At 42.7% G+C, this 26,384-nt stretch overlaps 1 protein-coding gene across 4 annotated transcripts in view; it reads left to right on the forward strand.

Annotated features, from left to right (window-relative positions):
- Positions 1 to 25,867, forward strand: part of LOC123515508 — an 83,385-nt gene extending 57,518 nt beyond the window's left edge. The window contains exons 2-11 of one of the 4 annotated variants that reach the window (XM_045274180.1): positions 18,085 to 18,153; positions 18,319 to 18,348; positions 18,489 to 18,646; positions 18,882 to 19,036; positions 19,215 to 19,372; positions 19,604 to 19,698; positions 20,034 to 20,178; positions 20,587 to 20,788; positions 21,089 to 21,228; positions 21,521 to 25,867. In XM_045274180.1, coding sequence (XP_045130115.1) covers positions 18,085 to 18,153; positions 18,319 to 18,348; positions 18,489 to 18,646; positions 18,882 to 19,036; positions 19,215 to 19,372; positions 19,604 to 19,698; positions 20,034 to 20,178; positions 20,587 to 20,788; positions 21,089 to 21,228; positions 21,521 to 21,603 — 1,235 coding nt within the window. In that variant the 3' untranslated portion in view covers positions 21,604 to 25,867. Of the gene's footprint in view, positions 1 to 18,084; positions 18,154 to 18,318; positions 18,349 to 18,488; positions 18,647 to 18,881; positions 19,037 to 19,214; positions 19,373 to 19,600; positions 19,699 to 20,033; positions 20,179 to 20,586; positions 20,789 to 21,088; positions 21,229 to 21,520 lie in introns of all 4 variants that reach the window. The other 3 variants (XM_045274179.1, XM_045274183.1, XM_045274181.1) reach the window with 3 other exon arrangements.
- Positions 25,868 to 26,384: the final 517 nt, after the last annotated feature.

Genomic DNA, 26,384 nt, shown 5'->3' on the forward strand with positions numbered 1-26,384 from the left:
CTCCAGGCGAGAGAGCGTCTTTCTTAACCATCCAAGCACAGGTGTGGGTGGCCTCGCTTATCTCACCCATGCACGGCTACCAGAGTTTATAGGAGAGAGAGAGAGAGAGAGAGAGAGAGAGAGAGAGAGAGAGAGAGAGAGAGATCGTGGCCTTCGCTCTCCGACAAAAGTCTTGAGCGAACGTCCGGTTGTGTAATTTATTGGGGTTCGGGAGTGAAAAGTCCCTTTGGCTCGCCTGACTCACCCGGTACTGCTGCGTGCAGGTGCGGCTGTAGGCTGAGGTTTTAGGCTCATGCTGGCTGCTCGGGCCGCGCGAAGATGAGGAAGCGAGGCTGGAGTTCCTCAGGCAATTACCTTGTAACGAGGGTCAGTGGTGTATGGTAAAAGCGGGAAGGAACCGACCTTTTGACCCGGATCCTGTACTGCGCTGCCGCGGCCACCATCGCCATCACTACCATGGCCGGCGCTGCCACCACCATTGCCTCTTCCGTCTCTCCTCCTCATTGGTATTCGAGTAACACTGCAGCTGACACGCTCTCTTCAGATTGCCATGATATGTGTGCACACCAACCATTAACATGACGCCGTGACTCACCAAAATGACACCGTGAGTCACCCAGCAGACCGCATGGCCTCAGTCCTGACACTGTGACTCAGCAGACACAACAACCCTCCAGAAACAAGGAGACTGAACTTATTAGTAGACCTTCAGTGGACGCCCCGTGTAAATGTCACTCCGGCTACACGAAAAGCTGGACTCGGAAGAGAGGATTGCTGTCTATGATCGTCTTGTTGTTGTTGTTGTTGTTGTTGTTGTTGTTGTTGTTGTTGTTGTTGCTGTTGTTGTTGTTAATGCTGCTGTTTTAAGGTGTTGAATGCAAAAGGAATGTTAAAAAGTGTTATCTTAATGAATGCCATATTCTCTCTCTCTCTCTCTCTCTCTCTCTCTCTCTCTCTCTCTCTCTCTCTCTCTCTCTCTCTCTCTCTCTCTCTCTCTCTCTCTCTCTCTCTCTCTCTCGTGTGTGTGTCTATGTGAGTGTGTATACGGACACGCATGCGTAGGAAAAAAGAGGATGACTTGGCAGTGTTGACCCAAGGTGACTGTGTCCTCTACAGTGATTCCAACGACGCTCTGCTAACTGTTGCTGGCGAGACGAGGGCGGCTGTCGTTAAGGGCCCGGCGCTACTCGGCTCCCCTTGCTATCCTCCTTGCCTGGGGCGCCTGGGAGCTGGTGTTTTAGCGTGCTTTGGTATCCTTCCCTGAGACATGTAGGAGAGCAACGTGATGGGATGCGCGGCTGTTCTTTGTGTGGCATCCTTGGGGCTTGAAGGATGCATGTTAAGGTGCTTTGGTATCCTGTTGGCGTTGTAGGATCTGGGAGATTTCTTTCTTCGGTATCCTTGCCTGTGTAGGATGTATAGATGTTTCTGTGTATCAGCCGAGTACCCGTGGGTCTGTGCATCCTTTGGTTGTGTAGGATATGTGGTTATTCCTCTGGTATCCTTTGGTGGTGTGAGATACGTAGATGGTGCATTTGCGTTGAGTACCCGTGAGTGTGTTCGTCCGTGCGTCTGTGGTCCTCCTGAGTCTTTCGCGCGTGTTGTGCCATTTATCACAGAGTCGTGTTCTTGGCGAATGGTTGGCTGGGTTGCGTAAGGAGAGAGGCTGGTGCGTGGGGGTGAGGCGAGTGAGGGGCGCCGCGCGTGGTGTGCTTTGACTGCAACTAATAATGGCTTTGGTGTTTGCGTATTGGCCGTTAAGTGAGTGTGTGTTTTGATTCACAACGAGCCACTTCATCTCAGCCGTCCACCGATAGTTAGCTAGCTGGTACCGAGATGACGTGAGCTGCGCAGGTGTGTGTGCGGTGGCTGGGAGGACGTGTGTGCGTGGAGGGTATTTGCAAGGTGTGATTTCTATTGCCTCTTGTTTGTGAATTCCCCAATGTTTGTGTTGTGTACGGTGGGTGGGTTGAAATGTGTGTGATTCCCTGTTGATTGTAGTGTGTTATAGTTATTGACGGTGATGTTAATGATAGTTTCCTAAAAAATAGTGTTTGTTTGTGTATACGTGTGGGGGAATCACCTGGGGAGCGCCCGAGTAGAGTGTATAAGATAAAAGTATGGATGAGAGAAAGAAAGGAAAAATATATAAAGAAATGGTTGAGTGAATATCTACTTAAAAAAAAAAAAAAAACTAAAGGAAAGAATAAGATAGTAAAGTGGATAAAGAAAAAGGCAATCGACCATGATGAACACGTTTTATATTCTATTTTGATATAATTTTTCTCCCTTTCTCCTCTTTTTCAGGTAAAGTTACAACCTCTTATTTTTTCCTCATATTTTCACTCTAGTATTGGCGAGAGAGAGAGAGAGAGAGAGAGAGAGAGAGAGAGAGAGAGAGAGAGAGAGATAATTGCTACACCTGAAAAAGTTAGGAAGAGCGGCGTACAGACCACATGAAATCACAATGCACTATCTCTAAATTGACCTCATCGTGAAGGTTACATGCCCACCCTGCCATTCCTCGTGGGCGTCGCCTGTGAACCCTGCCACACTCCCTTGTCTTGTTCCCGGGCGGATGTGACGTGACGGCGGTGAGGGCGGTTGATCTTTCTTCCATCCTCGGGGTTATCTACTTAATGTTCCCCGTGAGTTCCTTGTGGGTGATAATATTCCCTCATCAGCCACCTTAATGTCCCTCCATTAGTACACGTCTCGGTTCCATCTTCCTCAGCACCGTCTTTCATTCCTGGTTCTCATCACCACTTTCACCCATCACTCACCACCCCCTTCTTCCTTCTGTTGCTCCACCCAGCGTCTAACTTCCCTTGATGCGTTGGGGGAAGCATAAGAGGAAAGCATATCATCGTAATATTCTCGTTTCTCATCACCTATCAAAACGCCGCTGCCTCCCCGCCCCTCCAACCAGCGCGTATAGGTTCTCTTGGTGCTTTGTGCGTCATCTCATTGTATGCGTGTGTTAGCGGAAGCAGGAAAGGAATGTGTATACTCATGGCTACCCACGTGACTCTCCAAAGCTTCCCTTGTATCCGCCAGTGTGTGGAGAAGAACATAGCAACGTGAGGTTCAGAAAAGGATATGTGACCTCAAAATTCTCTCCATGGGTAATCTTTGGGATCGGCTTGTGTTGTGTTGCATTTTATTGCCTAATTAAACGACGAGGAACTGGAGGTAATAGATTATTCTGCCGTACAGGGAAGGTCTTTGGGGAGGAAGGACCTTGCTGCGACCGATATAAGTAATGAGGATGTTACTGCGTGTTCCTCAAAGCCCCTGCTGATGCTGTTGCTGGTGGTGGTGGTGGTGGTGGTTGTCTTGATGCTAACGATGTCTAGTTAGTAATGTGTTGTGTTATGTTGGTGATACTAGTTAGTAATGGGTTGTAAATGTTGTGTGTGGTGGGGGGACACAGAGAGGAAAGGGTTGTAAATAGGTGTGTGTGTGTGGTGGGGGAGGTGCGTGTGCGTGTGCGTGCTTTCCTGGTCACAAGTGTTTTAATTTTGTTCCACCTGTGTCAACTCTTGCCCCACTTAAACACACACACACACACACACACACACACACACACACACACACACACACACACACACACACACACACACACACACACACACACACACACACACACACAGAGTAAGCCACCACATATTTCTAATTAAAAACTGAACAGCTCGTAAAATGACAAAGGCAGCGACGTGACCGTGACTCACCTGTCACGAGAAAGTCAGAAAAATATAGATACATGTATTGGAAATCGTAACATTTTTATTATCTTTTTTTTCTTTACTTCCGAGCAGAAAGTCACTGGTGAAAATGTGCAAGAAACTTTCTCTTACGCTGCCTGTGCTAAGCTGTACCTCCTCCTCCTCCTCCTCCTCCTCCTCCTCCTCCTCCTCCTCCTCCTCCTCCTCCTCCTCCTCCTCCTCCTCCTCCTCTTCTCAGTTGAGCACACTTGGAAAGGTTTGCAGTGATAAATTTAGTGCAGTTGACGATCGAAATATTATTGGTTATATGCAAGAAGAGGAGAATGAGGAGGAGGAGGAGGAGATGAATAGTGACGTAAGAGGAGTGGTGGTGGTGGTGGTGGTGGTGGCGGCGGGAGTTAACTACGATGGGTTTCCCCGAAATGTGACGCAAAGAGGGCACGTGTTGGCAAGTGTTTGGAACTGGGATAGGGCGTGCCTTATATATGTACAGAGAGAGAGAGAGAGAGAGAGAGAGAGAGAGAGAGAGAGAGAGAGAGAGAGAGAGAGATTCTTTTATGTTACTCGTACAAAAACAAAAAAAAAAAAAAAATTCTCCATTTCTTTTACCAGGTTACAATATTTCATCCATCCACCAAACTCAAACACACACACACACACACACACACACACACACACACACACACACACACACACACACACACACACACACACACACACGTTCAGCTCAGTGTGTGTACTTAACCAGCAGAGACGCGTGTGATAAGGTATAGCAGTGATTTCCTGTCTCCTCTACCCGCCTACGTGATTGGCGCCCGTGGAGTGTGTGTGTGTGTGTGTGTGCATGTGTGAGTGAGTGGGTGGGTGGTTATTACTGGAGGCTTCGTGTATTGACGTGATGCTGCCTTGCTACGATTATTGTTGTTATTATGACTGCTATACTGCTCTGATGTTATTGCTACTGCTATTATTACTGTTAAAACTGCCAATGCTGCTACTTTGCCGTCGTCGTTGTCTTGTCGTTTCCTTTCTCCTTATCTTCCTCTCATCCCCCTCTTCTTCCCCCTCCCATTTTTTTCCTCCACCACCACCACCACCTGGGCCAGCCTCCCTGTCTCCACGTATGGGGGCGTTAGAGTGCATAATATCACAGCCATCACCTTGACCTTGAGTCTTCATCTCGCTGGTGCCACCTGGGAGCTCTGTGTGTGTGTGTGTGTGTGTGTGTGTGTGTGTGTGTGTTTTTTTTTTTTTTGTAAGGGGTCGCTCGCTGCCCCCCTCTTCATTATAAACTAACCATATTCTGAAAATAAGATGAAAGGAAATAATTAATTGTAGAACGTTTAGTTACATTAAGGTTTTCAGTGTCGACGCAATTCCAGAGGTGAACAAAACGCTCAGAGTAAAGGAAAAATCGGATGAAATGAAGTAATTAGTTGTAAAATCTTTAGTTACAAGATTTTCGGAGTCGACACTGAACGCCAAGAGAGAAAGAAGAAACGCGCAGTGTAACGGAGAAGTTGACAAATGTGCTTCTTAGTCACCTGAATCCGTAATTGGGACGAAACGGAGAAAGCCTCAACAGGTATTTATTTTTTTCGTCTTTTTTGCTTGGCGGCAACTCGTGGGACCGTTCACCTTACAGAAGAAAACCTCCCGGAACTGAAGTATCGGATGTTCACCGTCCACCGCACAGCTCTGATTGGACGGCGGCGGCGGCGGCGGATGAGGTTTGTCGCGGATGGGGTTTGTCACGGACGGTGCATTGCGAGCTGTCCTGGTGTTTCCGCATCCGCCCCGCACCCCCGTGAAGGAAGGCGTGATAAGAATAAGAGAAGCAAAAAAAAAAATAAATAATAATAATAATAATAATGCATAGGACTTTACATCTTTATTTTTTGGCACATGAACAATATCTTTCTTTGTATTTTCGCCTACTGATCATTATTGTCACGTAAATATCGTAATATGTAGCGTATGAGTATCGTGTACACTTCCTCCTACAACATTGGACTAAACTTGCAACAAAACACTGTGGTGCACAACTGAATTTCGCAACAGATACCATACAACAAACATTTAGAAATCTTACTATAACTTTGCTTTGAATTCAAAACAAAAACATTACTTACACAACTTAATTTCGTAGCATACAGTATATAGTTATCAGTTGAAATTCCTACAACAACTTTGAACCGAACTTAAAACAAAACCACTCCATATACAAGTAAAATTGAACAAAGGGCCGCATCGCAGTAGACTGGTTTCGTACCTATCTGGCAGACAGAGCCGTGCGCCGTGACAAGAGTCTGGCAGTCACGCTTCCATTGTTTGTACATATTGTGGTGGTGTGGTGCCAGCGGTTGTAGGGCGTCGACCCGGCCCACGTGGTTGTCGCGCCCTGCCTGCCCTGCCCTACGTTCCTCGCGTGGTAGAGGAGGCGGCCAGCATGTATCTAAGTATAGGAGAGTGGGGCGGGGTGTATTGCTGTGGTGGGTGCGGCCTTACCACTGCTGGGGTAGAGCTTTCTTTGTGCTATAAGTGTCGTCTTCGATTCACTCCGCGCAGTTAATGGGAACTAGAGCAAGCAGAGTCGTTATTTCCCTCCCTGCGGTCAGATCTGGCGCCAAAGACCATCAGAAGCAAACTGTGTAGGTGTTGAGGTAGTACTACACTGCCTAAACACACACTTGTACACTGAGAGCCGGAATATTGAAGTCAGTCAAAGGCTTTCACACACACACACACACACACACACACACACACACACACACACACACACACATACACACACATCCTAATACAAGTGTGCCTGTTCGTTTATCACAGCCTCTTATCGAAAATTGCCTTGACGCACCGCAGAGTGATGTAATAACAGCCAATTATTGAGGGACAGACGGGGATGTGGTGAATAATTAGATATTTAATTAGATACTCCTTGGTCTGGGATGAGAGGGACGAGGGGTGGGGTACATGAAGGGACCACGAGTGCACGCCGCGGTCTACCTTTGTTTCTGGGTGATGGCAGCGGGGGCGTGCGTGGTCTTAAAGCGGACTGGCGTTCTTTATTTGGCCGAGGCGTGTGTGTTAGGGCAGTGGAGGGAGCGAGGGAGGGGTACCGGCGATTGGTGCCATAGTGTGAGGTGCCACTGTTCAGAGGGAGGTTAGGCTGCGCACGTGAGCCCTCTTCACACACACACACACACACACACACACACACACACACAGAGAGAGAGAGAGAGAGCGCCAGCAATTTGGGTAACGCCTTTAATTAAACGGTATCTCGTCGTCTTATAAAATATATATACAAATTAGTAAATAAATACGAATCTCTTGGACAACCAGCTCGTGTGTGTGTGTGTGTGTGTGTGTGTGTGTGTGTGTGTGTGTGTGTGTGTGTGTGTGTGTGTGTGTGTGTGTGTGTGTGTGTGTGTGTGTGTGTGTGCGTGCGTGCGTGTGTGTGCTATTCTACCATTACGTTCGTCTTTATTCTATTGAGTGAGTGATGAAATACGTGAGTGCTTGCTTGGTGAAACGTGAGGCATACAAGCTGCGGAATGCGTTACCACATCACTGCCAGACTGACGAAGATATCCCTTGGCCTTCTGCGTAAGTGAACAAGCGAGAGAGGAGATGCGCACTGGGAACCCCACACACACACACACACACACACACACACACACACACACACACACACACACACACACACACACACACACACACACACACACACACACACACACACACACACACACACACACACACACACACACACACACACACACACACGGCCAGCAGACTCCTTGGATGGCGGAAGTCAAATTGCGTTCTAAGTTTACGTTTCCTGCAGCAATTTAGACAGACCGCTGCACTTGGCGTCGTAAATCCTCAGGCTTTGAGATTGGCAGGAATGGTTGGCCTTGTAATGTGTCGACACTGGACTCATTTCACTGTGAGCTATTGCATTCACACTCCCGCGCGTTAGTCATGCATGTGCAGCCTCCCCTTCAAGGATATTGGTGTAAATGCGCTATTGATGACTCACTGTACTAACACTACTGGCTGGTTCATTATGTCATTATCTTTCATAGGGACACCTGGTAACCTACTAATGACAACCTTCCATGCGCATCGTATTATTTATTCAGGCAGTTGGTAGTTCTGAATATTTTTCTCTCCCATGCCTTTGAAAGAGAGGATTTTTGTTTAGAAAGGTAGATAAATACTTGTAAACAAACTGACTGACATAGATAGACAAATATATAGACAAGCAGATATAGTGGCAGGTAAAAGGAGATATAAGTAGATAGATGCAGATTATAGATGTAGATGAAGGAAAAAAGAACATAGGAAAGGTAGATAAATACTTGTAGACAAACTGACTGACATAGATAAACAAATATATAGACAAGCAGATATAATGGCAAGTAAAAGGAGATATACATAGATAAATTCAGATTATAGATGTAGGTGAAGAAAAAAAAGGGGAAAAAAACATAGGAAAGGTTGATAGATAATTGTAGACAAACTGACTGACATAGACAAATATATAAACAAGCAGATATAGTGGCAAGTAAAAGGAGATATACATAGATAGATTCAGATTATAGATGTAGGTGAAGGAAAAAAAAGAAAAACATTAGAAGAAAGAAATCACCAACACTAGATGTTTCCTCCACTCAGCATCTTGCTCAACAACATCAACAACAACAACAACAGCTGCAGCAACATTACAGCAACGACCAGTGTGACAGTTCGGCCTACAGTGCCCTTGAATCGTTTGTTTTCTGCCTTCAAGCGACTCCGTTACGATACAACCAGCACAGTGATAAGACGCGTTGGCGGCGGCGATGCAGGTCACGGCCTTCCTCGTATGTATGTAGTGTGAGGCCAAGGCTCGTATTCTGAAATGCTTTGCTATCTCACCACGATTATTTTCAAACACAGAGAAGTGATTAACCGGGTTCTCATGACTCTTTCTCTTGTTGATAAAGTAGAAATCGTGTTAATGTGTCACTAGAATTGTATAAATCCCCCTAAAATTTCGTGTACCTTTAAATGTTAGACTCTATTGAAATGAGTGGAGGTGGTGGTGTGGCGCAGAAGTGTTTAACAATATGGCCCAAGCGTGAGACCAACCAGTCTGACGGAGCTGCCTTCAAGTCGAGGTTCTTTCCCAGGCCACGCTGCTCTAACCTTCCCACAGAGATAGATAGATAGATAGATAGAGAGAGAGAGAGAGAGAGAGAGAGAGAGAGAGAGAGAGAGAGAGAGAGAGAGAGAGAGAGGCCTTAGGAGCTTATTCTGTAACACTTGTATGCTGTACCCAGACAAAATTTAAAGGCTTTAGTTGAAGTAACACGGGTTTTTAATAAGATTTCTACGTTACTAACAGGACAAACAGTCTTGAGGACCTGTCTAATCATCTCTATGACCTTTGAAAATAGTCGTGGTGAGAGAGCAAAGCGTTTCAGACTTCCGTCCCGAGTGTGAGACAAACCAGGCTGAGGATTATTTTTTCCCACCACGCTACTCGACCCTTCCCACAGGCCTGTCTTATCAGCTGGGCATTATAGGCAAGGCTCCCAGCTCCCCCTCCTCTCAGCGTTACTTTGCTTCACGCCAGACTCCTTCCTGTCTAGCCATCCTCTTAACCGGGTATTCCCAGCCAGCCACAAGCCTCAGATAGCCTCTCTCTCCATGTCTTGCCTCCGATGCCTGACCTCCTTACCCAGATGCTGCATTTTAGGGATGTTTCTTGCTTCCTCAATGTTTGGTAATCAACTTAATTGTTTTGTTGTGACGTCTCTCTCTCTCTCTCTCTCTCTCTCTCTCTCTCTCTCTCTCTCTCTCTCTCTCTCTCTCTCTCTGTGGGTGGGTGGGGAGGGGTGAGTGCGTTTGCGTGTGTTTCCATGTTCTCTCAAGTTCCTAGCCTGTCAAATCCTGCACACACACACACACACACACACACACACACACACACACACACACACACACACACACACACACCTGGTGTGTGTGTGGCCTGGTCTCAGGCCTATCCGAAGATCGGAAATCATGAGCTCTGAGCTCGTTCCGTAGGGTAACGTCTGGCTGTCTCGTCAGAGACTGCAGCAGATCAAACAGTGAAACACACACACACACACACAGTACTCTCCCCTGGGATGGGAACAGCTCGACCGTGGGTTTCCTAAAAGGCCGGACAAAGAGTGGCTTCGTTCTCCCAGACTCTCGTACCTTTGTTATCATATAGTGGCCTTGGTTGCGCAGCGCGGCACGAGATGGATGTGGCGGGTGCCAGCCTGGCGCGCGGGATGCCTGGTGCGCGGGTGTTGCTGACAAAGATTGGAGAGGAAGTGTGTCAGTTGGTGCGTAAGTCGGTCTGCATGTCAAGGCCACGATAATGTTATTTACTAAACGAAACACGCGCTCTCTCACCTGTCCTTATATCAGTTGTAGCAGAGATACCTCAGATGGTGCGTGGAGCCGCCCTCGCCACAAGCTCTGGCAACGCTAACAGCCAAACGTGCCCTTGTATCGTGTGACGCCAGTGTTCCCTAAGTTGTTATGAAAGTGTGCTGGACGGCGGTCCCTGTGCTGGTGTGTGACGCAGTGTGGCTTCACTTTTAAGTTAATGTCCAAAAAGTTTTCGTACAAGAGTGTTGTTGATACCGCCAAGATGTTTAGCGCTTATGGCTACCCTGTGTTGGCGCCACACACACAAGGCTCCTCCTACCCACACTGCTGGACGCTTCCGCCATACTTTCCCTACATGTCCCTGGGCTATCTTACAGGTGAGAACAATGCTACCTTGGTGTTCCCGTGAAATACTCAGGCACTCAGCATACTCGTATAGTTTGAAATACTCTGTGTTGTTTTCTCGATGTGTGTGATTTTGAGTAACAATTGAGGCCTCGTTTCTATCCCCCAATATCTTATCAAAGTTCTCATGTTTGTGGTGAGCGTTTCATATCGCTAGAAAAGTGTATCATTGTTCCCGCGTGAGTTTATTATCAGGAAAGCACACAATCCCTTAGTGGTACCGAGTGTTGTTATCCTTTTAAGTCTCATTACGAACTGTCATTGTTGTGTTTATTTATAATTAAGCATCAGTTGAACGCGGAAGTCAAAGAAATCCGAGTGTATTGAAGGTTAGGGGATCGAAGACCATTATTGGCTTGAGTTGGCTGACTTGTTCCCTCCCCCACCCACCACTTTTTTTTTTTTTTTTTTTTTTTCTTCGTGGGGGTGTGGGGATGATGAGAAGGGAAGGGATGAAGGCTATAGAGTTGTGAGGAGGGGAGGGGGGCGCCATTCTTTTGAAACGTGAACTGGTCAAGGTCTCTATTTGCTCTTTATACGAAGAATGAAACAGATTAAAAAAGAATAGAGAGAGAGAGAGAGAGAGAGAGAGAGAGAGAGAGAGAGAGAGAGAGAGAGAGAGCAACCATTTGACTTTTACCCTCTGCTCCACTCCATCACAAAGGAAAGACCACTACTAACAAAGTCACAGCGAGTTTACGTAGTTCCCGAGGCGCCTTCAATGCTTCCTCGCGTCAAGGGGTGTTCGAGTGCCAGGAATGTGGGAAACAATAAGGCAGAATGGTTCCAGAGTTGAGCCCAAAAACGAAAGAGTGAAGGAACGCAACAAGAGGCGGAAGTGCAGATGCTGGGAGGGAGGAAAAAAAAAATTCTCAGTCTGTTATTAAAGGTCAGGTGAGGTAATATGGGAGTAGTTCTGATGTGTGGAAACGAAGAGGGAGGAGAGGAAGATGAAATAATTATTGCTGTGAGTTGGAAGGTGAAAGGTTAAGAGGGAGAACACTTAGCAATGGGTGGAGAGGTGAGGATGAAAGAAAGGGAGGAAATAGCAATAGTTGGTGATGGAAGGATCGTGATGGGTTGAAAGAAAATTGTAATAAGGAAACGTTTTTCTAAATGGAGAGATGCTATTGAAGGGAAGAATATTAGCCCCTTCAATACCATGACGCATTTTCATATTCATTCTGCTTACTATTTCGTGATTATAGACAGCTTCAGAAACTTACGTGAGAATTAAGATAGTGAAAACTCTGGCCATTAATCTTCTGACCTCCACAGACCCTTCCTGATATAAATAAAATTGTAATCATTCCTAAAACTCATGGTAAAAATGTTAAAAAGAAAAAAAATATAGGAATGAATGGAAATAATATGTGAAAATACTGATTGATTGATTAAATACTACTGAAGAAGCATCGAGTTGTTGTTATTGTTGTTAATCCTGTTATTATTGTTGTGTTTGTTTTTAATCATTATTCCAGATCATAGACTAATAATTTTATCATTTCTTTGCAGGTAAGGATGTCGAGAGGAAATTGGGACACGTTTGTTGTTAATTGGTGAAACAGTAAGTTGGCATCACCACCACCGCCACCACCATCACCACCTGCTTCAGTATCGCCTCTCTCTCTCTCTCTCTCTCTCTCTCTCTCTCTCTCTCTCTCTCTCTCTCTCTCTCTCTCTCTCTCTCTCTCTCTCTCTCTCTCTCTCTCTCTCTCTCTCTCTCTCCCCTTCTTATTAACACAAGTTAGTATGAATAATAGCTCAGCAATATACTCGTATTCTCCATTAAGAATAGTAATTAGCCGCAGTTGTTAATCACGGTTTGGTCTTGTCTAGCGTCTTGGTTCCCTTTGTTTCAGTCACGCGCTCAGAAACTGTGACATAAGCTACTTAGACTTGAAGGAATATCCATTAGTTCATTTATCTTCGCCTTGCTGTTTGTTATTGATGTTTAAAAGAAGGTTAGAGGCAGGCTTCTGACACACACACACACACACACACACACACACACACACACACACACACACACACACACACACACACACACACACACACACACACACACACACACACACACTTAATTGCAGTTCCCTAATAAGTGAATAGAGAAAGGGTTCCAAACACTTTCTTCAATTTATTTATGGACGTGTATTTATACTCCTAAAATAGTTCATTGAGAGAGAGAGAGAGAGAGAGAGAGAGAGAGAGAGAGAGAGAGAGAGAGAATTTGTTTGGCTTAGGTTTCGTTAATTGAGCCTCACGTATTAAGCAAATCTTGAAATACTCGCTTCTTTTGTTCCCCTTCGCAACCAGGAAACGCCTTGCATCCCCGTTCCAGTTGAGTTGATTTCTCTAATGTTTCGACGCCTTTTCTGGACAACAACGGATCTAATTTGCCGACTTTCCCTTACCTACATTACTCTATCGACCAGAGGCTTCTTACAGTGGAAGTTAACGTCATATTCTCTCACTGTGACTATTTTAAAGACTACAGATGCAATTAGCCGAGTTCTAAAGAGATCATGCAGAAAAATTAACATGTCACTAGAATTAAAGAAGCATAGAAAAAAAAAAACTCACTTCAACTAGAGTCCTTTGAAAATGGTGAAGGAGCGGATCGGAATTGTTTCAGAATATTGGCTTTACTGTACATCTTGAAAGGCGTTTTGAGGAGTCTAGCGATAGTTAAACGATCTATATCACGTATGAGACTGCTTTTAATGCCTTAGATGGAAGTTGTATAGCATGTAGGACGGTTTCATAATTTTAGTGATAGTTTATCAAAGAGTGTATAAACAATCTATATTACGTATGGGACTGCTTTTAATGCCTTAGATGGAAGTTACTAATTTTTTAGGGACGCTTTTATGATTTTAGTGATTGCTTAGCAAAGCCTCTGTATAATTTAGTAGAATCACCTTTATGGCCTGTGAAAAATAGCTCTCGTAAATGCCCAAAGCGTTTCAAAACCCTTAAACGTTAGTGAGCCAGCTTCTTTCCGATGGGAGAAGGAGGGAGGGAGAAGAGCTTAAGTAGACTGTTACCCAAGAATATAATTAGTGTACTTCCACGTTGAGCCACCGCCAGAAGGTCCTGCTGGGTGGGGAAAGCCTCACCCACGCTCACCATCTCCCTTTTGTTATTTCCGAGCCGCCCTGACACGGTTTAGTCACTTGATACTAGGACGAGTGGCAAATAATACTCAGGGTAGGTGGACTGATAATGGGATGGAAGGCTGAGTAAGTGGATGATTGGATAGATGGGTGAATGGATGAGTGGGTTAGGTAGTATGTGGGTAGATGGATGAATGGAAGGGTCAGTGGTTTGACTGGTGGGTGAGACGAATGGCTGTGTGGATAGGAGAGTGGGTGGATGGTTAGCTGGATGGTTGAATGAGTAAGTATTAACCCCTTCAATACTGGAACACATTTTTACCTTTAGATTTGTGTTGACTGAACCATTTTATTGACATTAGGAAGAGTCTATGGAGATCAGAAGATTTAATGGCTTGAGTCTTCGCTATTTTAATCCCCCACATATGAAGCTCTAGAGAATCACCAAATAGTAAGCAGATTGAATATGGAAATGGGTTAAGTGGATTCAAGGGAATGGTTGAATGAATGGGTGATGCGATTAACCCCATTCAGTACCATAACATTTTTATATTTATCCTGCTTACTATTTAGTAATTCTAAACAGCTTCAGAAAGTTATGTAGGGATTAGAATAGGGAATACTCTGGCCATTAATCATCTGAACTCCATAGACCCTTCCTAATGTCAATAAAAATCGTCTAATCATACCTAATACTCATGGTAAATAAGCGTCCCAGTACTGAAGGGCTTAAGTAGGGGATATATTACGTTAGTGTACGCTGATCCACATACTGTCTTCACGAATCCTGTAGCGACGTTTGTGTACCAAGTATCAAGTATCATTCCTGAGGCTGATCTTGACCAACTGGCTTAATTACCATCCGTCCTGGAACCAAGTGGCTATCCTTTCTAACGCAGTAGATCCGTGTTTGCCTGGCGGTCCGGTGAGTCACTCGTTTCGTCTGGCAGCGTGGTGGGGGCCTGTGGAATGGTGTGGTTGTAGTGGGAAGTGAGGGTCGGGGGGTGAGTGGCTGCGTCAGTTAGTGAGAGGGAGAGAGACCGTTACTCAGGCACACTCCTCACCGACTTCTTTCCATCTCGTTCCACTAATGCAGCCTTGATGTTTCGACTTTCACGCATCCGTTTTCTTTTTCCTCTAGTCTTTGCCCCTTTTTGGTTGATTTTCCGTGTTATAGATTAAACGGTAATGATAATGGCTGATGTATTGTGTTGATTAAAGGAGGTGCAATATTCACGGTAACTTATTCAGGGAGAAGTGTGTTACGAGAGCGAGTCACGCGTCACGACGTCACACAAGACTTCATCACCACCTCGTTGACATGATTTCCATTAATGTATTATGCGCGTCACGTTGGTCGATTTTTTCCCGCCCACGTTCAGGTTGATACGGACAGATGACCTAGTTTCGCCCTCAGAAAACTGTTCCAAGTGGCGCCGCTATGAAAGTGAATAACGGCACAAGATCAGAAAGAAATAGACTTCACTTATCGGCCCATTTATCAATCAACCTATCCATTTGTCTATCGTGGTAATATTATGTGCAGAAGTTTATATTGTTCCTACTCGAAAAAGTAACAAAATTCAATAATAAACTTGTTTATTTTATACTTCATTTATTTATAGATATAAGTTAATAATGTTAGGATAATAATGGCTGGGAAAACAAGATACGACGTGAAATCATAACTTACGAATAATAATGAATATAAAGTTACTTCATTATCATTCAAATCGCCTCATACATGCACGTATATACCGAAAAAGTTAACATGATAAAAAAATATAGCGACTGGGAAACAAGATACGGTGTGAAATCAGATCTCACGAAGATAATAAACTTATCTCACTATCACTGTATTGCTTTGGGAGTCGCTTTACACACCTGCACGTATATACCGGAAAAATAAAGTTAGTATCAGATAAAAGTGACTGGCAAACAAGATACATGAAATTGAAATTTCACGATGAAGAAAAAAAAATCTTACTCCATAGGGTAGATTAATAAAATGAAATGGATAGATTAAAAATTTCTGGAGATGAAAGAAACGGTAAAGCCCACGAAGAGAACAAGGCAGACATCAATCATCATATTTCATCAGCAAAGTTCATTCTATTATTATGTGCAGGGCGGGACGAGGAGGGGGTGGGGTGGAAGTATCTGTTAAAGAGGAAAAAAAAAAAAAAAAAACTAAACGATATATAGTCTGAAAAAAAGTAAATAAAAGGGCAGTACACTCATATTATTATTATATTAACTCACGAGGAAAGTTTATTGAAGTTATTTGTGCTGCCTGACTAAAAATGTGAACACCACGTGGACGCCGCGCCGCTGAATTGCCCGGACTTGCTTGTGATCAGCCTGAGGGAGGGAGTAGCGTGGATCTTCGCCCGCAGCTAAAGTTGTCGGGGGCCTCCAGACTGGATAACGGGGTCGTGGCCTGATGCCTCCCATCACGCGGAGGTGAATGGACCTCAAACTCACTTTCTCCGTCTTTGTCGAATCTGCTCCGTTCTCCCTCCCACCTTCCCTCCCTCATGCTAGTTCCTCTGGCCTTGTTCTGGAGCATTACCTTCGTCACTAGTTCTCATACTCTCTCTCTCTCTCTCTCTCTCTCTCTGTATGTGTGTGTGGAAGAAGAAAAATAGAGATGATGGATTTGTGGACGACGACTCGAGTAAGAAGAAAGGAAATAGTGTGTGTGTGTGTGTGTGTGTGTGTTAGTAGGTCAGGAGCGAGGTAGCCAGGATACGCCATGTCCCTCCACCCACATCCTGCTTTTCTAATCTTAACATTAATACACTTGGTGGGTTCTCTGTTTCACTTTTTTTTTTTTTTTTTTTTTTTTTTTTTTTTTTTGTTTCTTGTGGCTTTTGAGGCTCACTAAACTTTCAAACAACTGTTGGTAATTGTTTCATGTACTTAACATTTATATTCTGCATTCATTTATTTGCGGTAGGAAATGTGAGTGTGGCTTAGGACACCTCTGCAAATGTCACGCGTCCTTTCCGTGTGTTTTTGTGATTGTGATTTCAAAAGACGTGTTTATTGTTTTCGAGTAAAGCAATGAGTTAAAAATGGTGATAATTATAATGTTCATGATCTAAAGAGAGAGAGAGAGAGATATGAACTGGGCTTATTATAACGGGATATGTGTAGGAAAATTTTAGAAGTCTTGGTGGTAATGCAGAATGTGGGAAGTGCCATCAAGAAAGCATCGAGAAATCTGGTATCAGCGCTGTACTCAACTTTGGAAGACATTTAGAGAAAGACAAAGGTTGAGATGAAGAGATACGCAGAGGAAACGTGTTCAAAAGATGACCAGCTAAAATGTCAGACTATCGCCACCTTGTGTGTGTGTGTGTGTGTGTGGCAGAGTTGAAAGATCTTGTCTGAATGAAAGGTGATGCAGGGAAGAGCTGCATTTGTTCTGCCTCTCCTCAGCCTACTGTGAGATTGATGTCGAAAGGTGAACGAGCTTTCTCAATTTCTTTTCCCACAGTGGTTGAATAAATTTGTCATTCAGTATTGTTGTGTAGAAATGGCAGTGTCATTATGAATCACTACTATTATTACTACTGCTGGTCCATGCATTATTTAAGATTGATATATTTAAGATTGATATATTGTTAAGTGTAATATTTTGTCTTGTTATTTCCATGTCATTTGTTTGCCTTCATTTATTTTTGTGATCTTGCCTTGGGTTTGTCTAATTGCCCTTTTGAAGCACTGACCTTTCCCCAAATTTCTCTTGCCATCCACAAATATTTATATAGAAAGAGAGTTGAGAGATATTTCAACTTTTAATTGTTGTCTTGAATTGTTTTGTCATCAACACATATGCCATGCTTAGATTAAATTGTTTTTACTCTCAAACACTCAAATTATACTACTGCATTTCTGAAGCCTGGTCTCGGGTTTCTTGTGTTGACAGACTGGGAAATCATTAACCCCTCCCAGCATTTGTTCAGTTACAAGGCACATTGCCATTGACAAATGTGCTTGCTGCCAAGTTACCTGTCTAATATTGCTTTCCCCAGGCTTGGCTTTAATTATCCTTACTGCATTGTCCATATGTACTTCATTAAGCTATTGTTGGATCTGCAGGTATAGAGAGAAAAAAAAAGGCACGTTAAGATAGCCTACGTTGAACACTGAATCATCTGTATCACAACTCAGCTCTTCATTCATTGTTTTGGCATTGTGTGTGTGTGTGTGTGTGTGTGTGTGTGTGTGTGTGTGTGTGTGTGTGTGTGTGTGTGTGTGTTTCTGTGTTTCTGTTTTTAGATTTATAGGATGTGCAATGTAAATTTTGTCAGGTGTTCTCAATTTGTGCCTCTAAGGAATAATCTAGCATAGGATGATAATGACAGTGGTAACCAAAGACTGCAGCTCTTTCAACATCCTGTAATTTGTTTCAGTCACAACCCCACAACCTCCGCAGAGACCCTGGATACACCTCGGAGAACCCGACCGCACCAAACCCTCATGTGAGTCACAGTAACTCATCACATTTTTTCTCCCTATTTTTTTCTCTAATGATATTTTGGTAACATCACTATTTCCTGTGTTGCCATTGACTGAGTTGTTCACATAATTGTATCATGAACAGTGTATAAGTTCTCCCTCAATCTGAAGCTTTGTATTTATTTCAGTATGTTCACCAATTGTCTTCTTCAGAGATGGTTGGTTACTGCCCTATAGAAATTCGTCTCAGCGACCCCTTTAGGGATATATGTACAGTATCTGGGTATTGACCTATCCATTGACTCATTCACAGCAGTTTATTGGATGCTTTACTAATGTGTGCTGTGTTGCGTTGCAGGTATCTTCACAGTGATGTGCTACAACGTATTGTGTGACAAGTATGCCACCCGCCAGATGTATGGCTACTGTCCCTCATGGGCACTGGAGTGGGAGTACCGCAAGAAAGGCATCATGGATGAAATCAAGCATTACATTGCTGACATAATCACGCTACAGGTACATAGTTGCTCCACTCACTGTATTATCTATGTGATTAAACTATCAGGTAGCTTGATATTTTCTCTCTATTACTTACTTTCATGCCATTTATCAAGTGTAACTGTACAGTACTTCAAGTGTTTATTCAACCATGCACAATTACTTTTCTGCTCTGTATTTTGTAGTGATTATAGTTGTGGCTATGATTTACTCTTCCTTGTTGCTTAGTTCATTCAACGATCTTACTTTGCAGGAAGTTGAAACAGACCAGTTCTTCAATTTTTTCTTGCCGGAGTTGAAGAATGAGGGCTATGATGGCATCTTCTCACCCAAATCTCGAGCCAAGCACATGTCTGAAAATGAAAGGAAATATGTTGATGGTTGTGCCATTTTCTGGAGAACTAGCAAGTAAGATGTAATCTTCATGTAACACGCCTTGTTAAGGAGTGTTTTATTGTAATTTTGCAAGGTATGCCAAATGTTCTTTAGAATTCATTGTATGTAGAATATTTCATGCCTCTGATGAGGATGTGAGAAGCAGCTTCTCCAGATTTTATACTATTTTCTGTCCTGTTCTTCCTTCAAGGTTTACCCTGATCAAAGAGCGACTCATTGAGTTCAACCAACTGGCCATGGCAAATCATGATGGTTCTGAAGACATGCTTAACCGAGTCATGACCAAAGACAACATTGGTTTAGCTGCTCTGCTTGAGACCAAAGAGGCTGCATGGGAGAATAATTGTGGTAAGCTAATCATTGTTTAGGTGACATTTCTGATTCCACAATTTGAACTTTCCTCCGTTTGAGAAGCATCATGTAGAAAACACAAAGAAAACATTTTATATAGGTAGCACTTTGTTTGTTACAGTACTTAAAAGTGAAGTATGAAGGGAAATACTCCAGTTGTACTTTGATATCATTTTATGCTTCAAAGGCCACTTACTATTCTAACACTACTTCCACCTGTGGCAGAAGTCCCCATGGACAAGTCTCAGATGAGCCAGGCAGTGCTGGTGTGTACAGCACACATCCATTGGGACCCAGAATTCTGCGACGTCAAACTCATACAGGTCAGCCTTGAAATAATGATGCATGGAAATAATTAACATGATACCACAAGAGAAATCTTCATTGTCAACTTTCTTTGCCAAATTTGTTTTTATGCACAAGTTAATGTATTATATCAGGAATTTTTAAGATATTGATTGAAATTAGATAATAGATAATGTAGCAACCTCCACCACACTCTATGGTCTTGTCTTTACCACATGTGAGGAAAAGATTTTATATCACCTTTTAAAATCCTAGTTGTATTGCGGTCAGATTTTAGGTTATTGAATAGATTTTTTTATTATTATTTTTTTTATGATAGGTGTTTTATTTTGGTTCTCCACCTCTTTAACAGACCATCATGTTGATGAGTGAAATACGCCAAATAGTGTCAGAGATTGTCGAGGAATCCCAACACAGGTCAAGGCCAGGTCGGAAGATTGACCCTAATTCCATCCAACTGCTACTTTGTGGGGATCTCAACTCGCTCCCAGATTCAGGTTTGTGTTGTATGATTGCTGTGTACCTGTTCTGTGCTTTATGTTTGATGTCCTCCTTATTTAACTAGGATTAGTCTATAAACTAATAATTTCAGAAAGTAGCGACACCTGGTTTGTATCTGATGGTTCCTTTAATAGAAAATGGAATTAAAATGTATGGCAGGGAAATGTAAATATGCATGCAAGTGGTAGAAGTGTTCAAGAAATGCATAAGAGAGTGGAAAAATCTTCAACTGTTATTAACTAGAATTGAAGTATCACAGTTGTATATATTTGAAGAAAACACTCAAAGCAAATTAGTATATGATTGAAATTAGTTATTGAACAGCACAAAGAGTAGATTTGTAACTTTTCACTATTTATGTAGTAAATAACAGACTTCATGTAGCACTATATTATTCACTGCAGGTGTTGTTGAGTTCTTAACAAAAGGCACCGTGTCCATGGACCATGAAGACTTTAAGGGCTTTGGATACAAGACTTGCCTGCAGAAGATAGCAATGACCAAAAACAACAATTCCTTGGTTAACACGGCTGCCAATTGCTACACTCACTCCTTCAGGCTGTCTGCAGCATATGACTTCTCCATAATGGCATATACAAACTATACGTGAGTATGTCTGTTTTTTCAAAAGTGGAAAAGTAATGAATTTTAAATTGGAACTAATGGCATAGGAAGGTATCCTTATACTCTTGTTAGATCACTGGAATGTCTATAGATTATGAAACCACCTAACTTGAGGATCATGGAAATTGAGTTCCCCAGTTAGAGATCTAGGGTGAGAGTGTTGCATCCTTGTCTATAATGTCTTTCATAAGAAATTTTCTTGTGAATATTACCTGGTTCTACTTGAGTTAGGATTGTCCATTCTATATAATGTTGGATTATAACTTGAATGTTGTTTTGCAGGTATGACTTCAAGGGAATCATTGACTATATTTTCCATAGTGCTGATACAATGTCAGCCCTTGGGGTCCTTGGTCCCATTGATCCAGATTGGTTTAGAGACAACAAAGTAATGGGGTGTCCACATCCCCATATCCCATCAGGTATGTTGTGACATCATCTCATATAATTTTTTAAATTATATTGTAAGAATGTCATTTTATAATGTTTGTTTTGTGAATATCTAGGTTTTGTAGGGCATTTTTAGGTGAAGAAGTGATGTTGGTTTAAACTGAGGATTCATTCTAATGCAGGGTGGCATCTGGCAGATGCTGTTTCCATAAGTGTGCTCTGAGCCCTAATTGATAAACAGGTCTGCCTTTCCTGCATAGTCCAATAGATGAGAAATAAGTGATGTGTCGGGTATAACTAATACCTTGTAATTTTTCTTTCCAGACCACTTTTCTCTATTAGTGCAACTTGAGATGCGACCTGCGACTGCAGCCCTGTGTCACCCTAATGGACTTCTCCACCGGTAGCCTGTGGCAGACAACACCCCTACAATCCTATCATCACCACCACCTCCACCTTCACCACTACCACAACCTTCACCACCACCCTCACCACTTCCACCACCACCACCACCTTCACCATCACCAACACCAACACAACCACCACGACCACCACCACAACTAACATCACAGGGGCACAGTCCACTCACCTCGGGTCTCCTGAAGAGGTGTCTGACCCCTTGGGGTAGGCCAGGCTCACAGCAGCAGTTGTCCAAGTTGATGACTCCTGCTGACACTAATGATTTTCTGAGTAATGTTTCAATTAGGATGAACATTGTGCTTGTGATAATGATTCAGGTGAGATAGGAAGAAGGTGGAATAGCCTACACCCACCTTGCTCACCTGGCCAGGAAGCACAGTTTGTCATCATTGAAATGTTACTTGTGGCTCTGGCATATTTGATGAGCCTAAGTTATATGGGTGTTACGGTACAAAGAAAACATTAAGTTTGAACTTTTAAAACTGAATGGTTGAATGTATTGAAATTGTTTTTTGGAAGTAAGTGGGGCTGGATCTTGTACAAAAAATGTAGAGCTGATAGGTAGGTCTGAACGTAACTTTTGACTGTGCCCCTTATCTTGCCTTTGGCTTCCAGGCTTGTGTGTCACCTTCAAAAGAAGCACACAGGCAGCTGCCACTCCGATCTCACTTGTGTGTTCCGATGGGCCCAGCCTCCCTACCTCTTCCCTCCCATGTTCCCTACACACACACTCATCTTTTTTAACTTCTAAATCCCACTGTCTGCCAAGAATTGAAGATATGCCATACAACCAGACTATCCACTCCCTTCATCAGTCTGGGATGATCACCTGCACTCTTAACTCCACCTCACTGCCACCTGCCACCTGCCACGCCACCAGCATCAGAGGCCACTTCCTTACCCTCCCCCTCCCCTCACACCCTCACACAGCTGAAGCCAGGCTATGTCAAATCTTGCATGTTCCCACTTCTTCATGCATCCTACAGTTTAACCTTCTGGAAGCCAAATTATTTGCAACTACAATGTTGTACAGGAAGTATGCCCTCCCTTTACTATATGATTTATGTTTGTAACTATGCCGTCTTAAACACATGGATGGTATGGTATTTTTTCATCCAGAAGCTGACCAGCCCAAGCTTACAACATCTCCCTATGGGGCTGCTCCCCACCACTTGAACACCTGAAACACGCACCACCAACATTGGATATCTAGTTGTTCTTAAAGGCTTTCCTGCCCTATTTTTAAAGTGTGTGTGTGTGTACGTGTGTGAGTACGTGTGAGTGTTTGTGTATGTGTGTATGTGTGTGTACCTGGGGATTAGTTGAGAGGTTCAAAAAAATACATTGGTTGGAACATCCTTCACAATTAAGTACGTGTCTGGTTGATTGTGACTTTTATCAGTGCTTGAGCATTACTTGTTTCCAACCAAGAGTATCATTAAACCAGCCTCTCTTATTTGATTAAAAACTACATATATATTGATACTGTTGTTTCTTACCTCTGACCAGTTTTCATGATACGGCCCATAAGAGAGCAGGGACAAAAGGGAAATTGAGTTTTAGTGTCACTCTTGGAATCCTGCTTTTTATGTAGTTTATTACTTCTAACCTGTTTGGCTGAGCCTTTTCATTTCAAACCTAGCAGTTTTAAGTTGTGTATGTGATACAAGCACCAGACATTGTGAGATATTCCTGTACAATATGGACCAGTCCATTTACAGATTTGTAATGAAAACATTTGCCTCTTCATTGGCAATATTATGTTCATACTTAAATTTATTATATATTGACGTGTGTATGTATAATTTTATTAGTATTAGCGTTAATCTTCACACACCACCAGAGATTTTCGTCACCATATGTTTTACTCCACTGTTTATGTATCATCTGTCCTTGTGCCGTGCCCTCCCTGTGATAAAGTCTAATTGCAAAGTTGTCCCAGTTAAGCTTATACATATTTTTTATTTTAGAGCTGTATTGAGTCTATATTACACATCAAAATTAAACTTTGCTGAGTTTAGTAGAGCACCAAATGGGAATATTCATAGTAATAATAATTAACTAATTATGGCAGTCACTGATATCGACATTTCAATAGAATTTATTGAATCACCATACATACTAAGTATATTCCTTCCATAATGATGGTGTGACATGGGTGTTTGTGTATTGCAGTGATGTACTGTACAGTGTTATGAGTAATCTTACTGTGGATCACATGACATGGATTTTTAAGGCCAGTAACATAATCCTCAAGTGATTTATCCACACAGAAATAAGGCATTATTGCAGTCATATATTTTCCAAGTGAAAAATTTTACTTGTTTGTTTTTGTTTGAATTTTTTAGCAACGTTTACAAAATTGTGGAACTTTTTTGGACAAGTGATTGGTATTTTTATAAAATTGATTGAGTAATTTAGTAAAATGATTTTTTTGAAAAAATTAGGAACATTTATGCATATGTTATCTCTGTAGCGGCCATAGCTAAATTTTGTGACAACTAGGACAATTATTTATATTACCACATGAAATGAGACTTGTATTATTGCCAGATCAAATGTTTTCCTTTCAATGCTTCTTACATCAGTAGTCAACATGCCACTCCTGAAATTGATTTCATAGGAGGTAAGTAATTTGTGCAACTCTTGAAGGAGGGCAGCAAACAGGGTTCAATGTTCCCATGAGTAATCTTCAAATGGAATTTGCAGTGTTAGAAGACTGGCTCCCCTTTATAGTCAATCCTTTGGGAAGTTTGTAATTGTAATTGTTGGAGAAGCAGGAAGAGTGCTCTGTATGTAATCCATGTTTTTCTGCCTTTTCTTATTTATGCTACTCTCGCATAACCTTCAAACTATATTTTATGCATACACTGGAGTAAGTAATCTAGATTGATCTTTGTAAATGGTTATGGGCTGTTTGAGGCTTCTTGAAGGACCTAGTCAGCAGATCTTCGGGTATACTCTGGTGACAGTTTGCAACTATTCTTAATAACACAGGCTACAAATGACTGCCATCAAAATTTTATCATCTTTTGTGTTTGAGAGTTTGTAATGTTAGGTATCAAGTCAAGTTTTATACATACTGGACCTCTCATAGAGGGTTATGAACAAATGTTGAACTGCTTTATATTTGTAGCCTACAACCTTCTTTGTTGTTTTTGTAAGGCATAATATGTAGTGAGAATGTTTGTAACTGGTTTTGGATTAGATGTGTCCCGTACTTGATCAACGCTGGAGGCTAGTCTGCTCCAGTGAGTCCGCTTGTGCCGCCTCGGTACACGACCGCCCTGCTGCAGCCCCCACCCCTGTGCACCCCACCACTCACTCACATCGTCATCCACTAGAAGCATACTCATTTCAATGGAGTAACCATCCAAAATGTATATTGATGTAAATGTTTTGACTGGCCAGCTTACAAATATCAGTATGAAGCTGTTGACCTTTTGAGTCTTATTTAAAAAAAAAAGTAATTTTAGGATATAATTTCAGTTAAACTTATTGTTTGTAGCTTTATTGCACAAATCAGAATTGTTGAGTTGCAGCATTTTTCTCATATCTAGTTCTGTATATTGTTATGTCTTTTCATTCATATTTTATTGTACGTCATTTTGTATACTTGCATTCATACAGTTTACTTATCTCTGAGCATCAGAATCCTCTGTGATGCCCAAGAGATGTGCTGTGGGCCAGGTGCCTGCATCACGGCCCAGCTGGGGTGCCACTATCTGTAAAGCTTTATTTTTTTTGGTGGTGCCACTGCTAGCCTGGCTGACCCTCAACCTCCACCTCACGGACTTGGTATCGCACCAATCTTTTATTTTGAATTTTTTTTTTATTTATTTTTTTATCGGGATAGATTTTTCAGTTTCTTTTCAGCAGTTTTCAGTGATATTGTATAGTAGTGTGTAGTTTAAGTTTTATTGTACTATATAATTTTTTGATCGAAGTATAACTTTGAATTAATGACCGCTGGAGGAAAACGCTAAGTGAAGGCAGCTAGAGGCGGCTTGAGGGCTGGCCGGGGGGAGAGCCGTGGCAGGCACAGGAGCACTTGGGTGGAGTGAGTTAGGGCTAGTGCAAGTGGCGGTCCTCAGCAGTACAAAATGTCTCCTGTGCCCCGTGCAATGGTCATTATTATAATATAATTACTCTTGACGTCAGTTCATCACCCAGTCCTCACCCGACCACGCGGTAGCACACGCGTCTAGACATTAGTAACGTTAGGATTCAGTAATAAAATACTGCAGATTACTTGCATTTTATTTAACCTGCACCAAACATTTATTGGTGTGAAAAGAAAAGGTACAGGAAGAGAACAGGTGTCAAGACTAACGATGGTGAATGTGAATGGCGGTGAAGGAAAGTGATGCAAAGGGAAATTACGTGAAGAATATTGTAGAGAGAAAGAGAAAGAGAGGACAATGCCCCCAAATTTCACCGTGAGTACCATCTGGAAGTTGGTTATTGTCGCATATATCTTTTCTTCTGCAGATTTACACTTTGTCTGTCCTTTACCCAATTATTATATAAGAGTTAAAACGCGATCAAGTATCCTTTGCCGACGAGAGAGAGAGGGGGCAAACTCGAGAAGCCCACTGTATTCCGAAGGGACAGAAAAAAAAAGGTTGAGCTTGCTACTAGGCTACATAATATGTTGACACCACGAGGCACCCAGAAGGCAAGATAGACAGTGCCATCTTTGTTCTGATGGCATAACACGCACTCGTCTTTCACATTAGTCACGTCTGATATCGCAATTTGATCTTAA

The sequence above is a fragment of the Portunus trituberculatus genome, chromosome 39 (assembly GCF_017591435.1).
Source record: "Portunus trituberculatus isolate SZX2019 chromosome 39, ASM1759143v1, whole genome shotgun sequence".
In the NCBI taxonomy this organism is placed as follows: Eukaryota; Metazoa; Arthropoda; class Malacostraca; order Decapoda; family Portunidae; genus Portunus; species Portunus trituberculatus.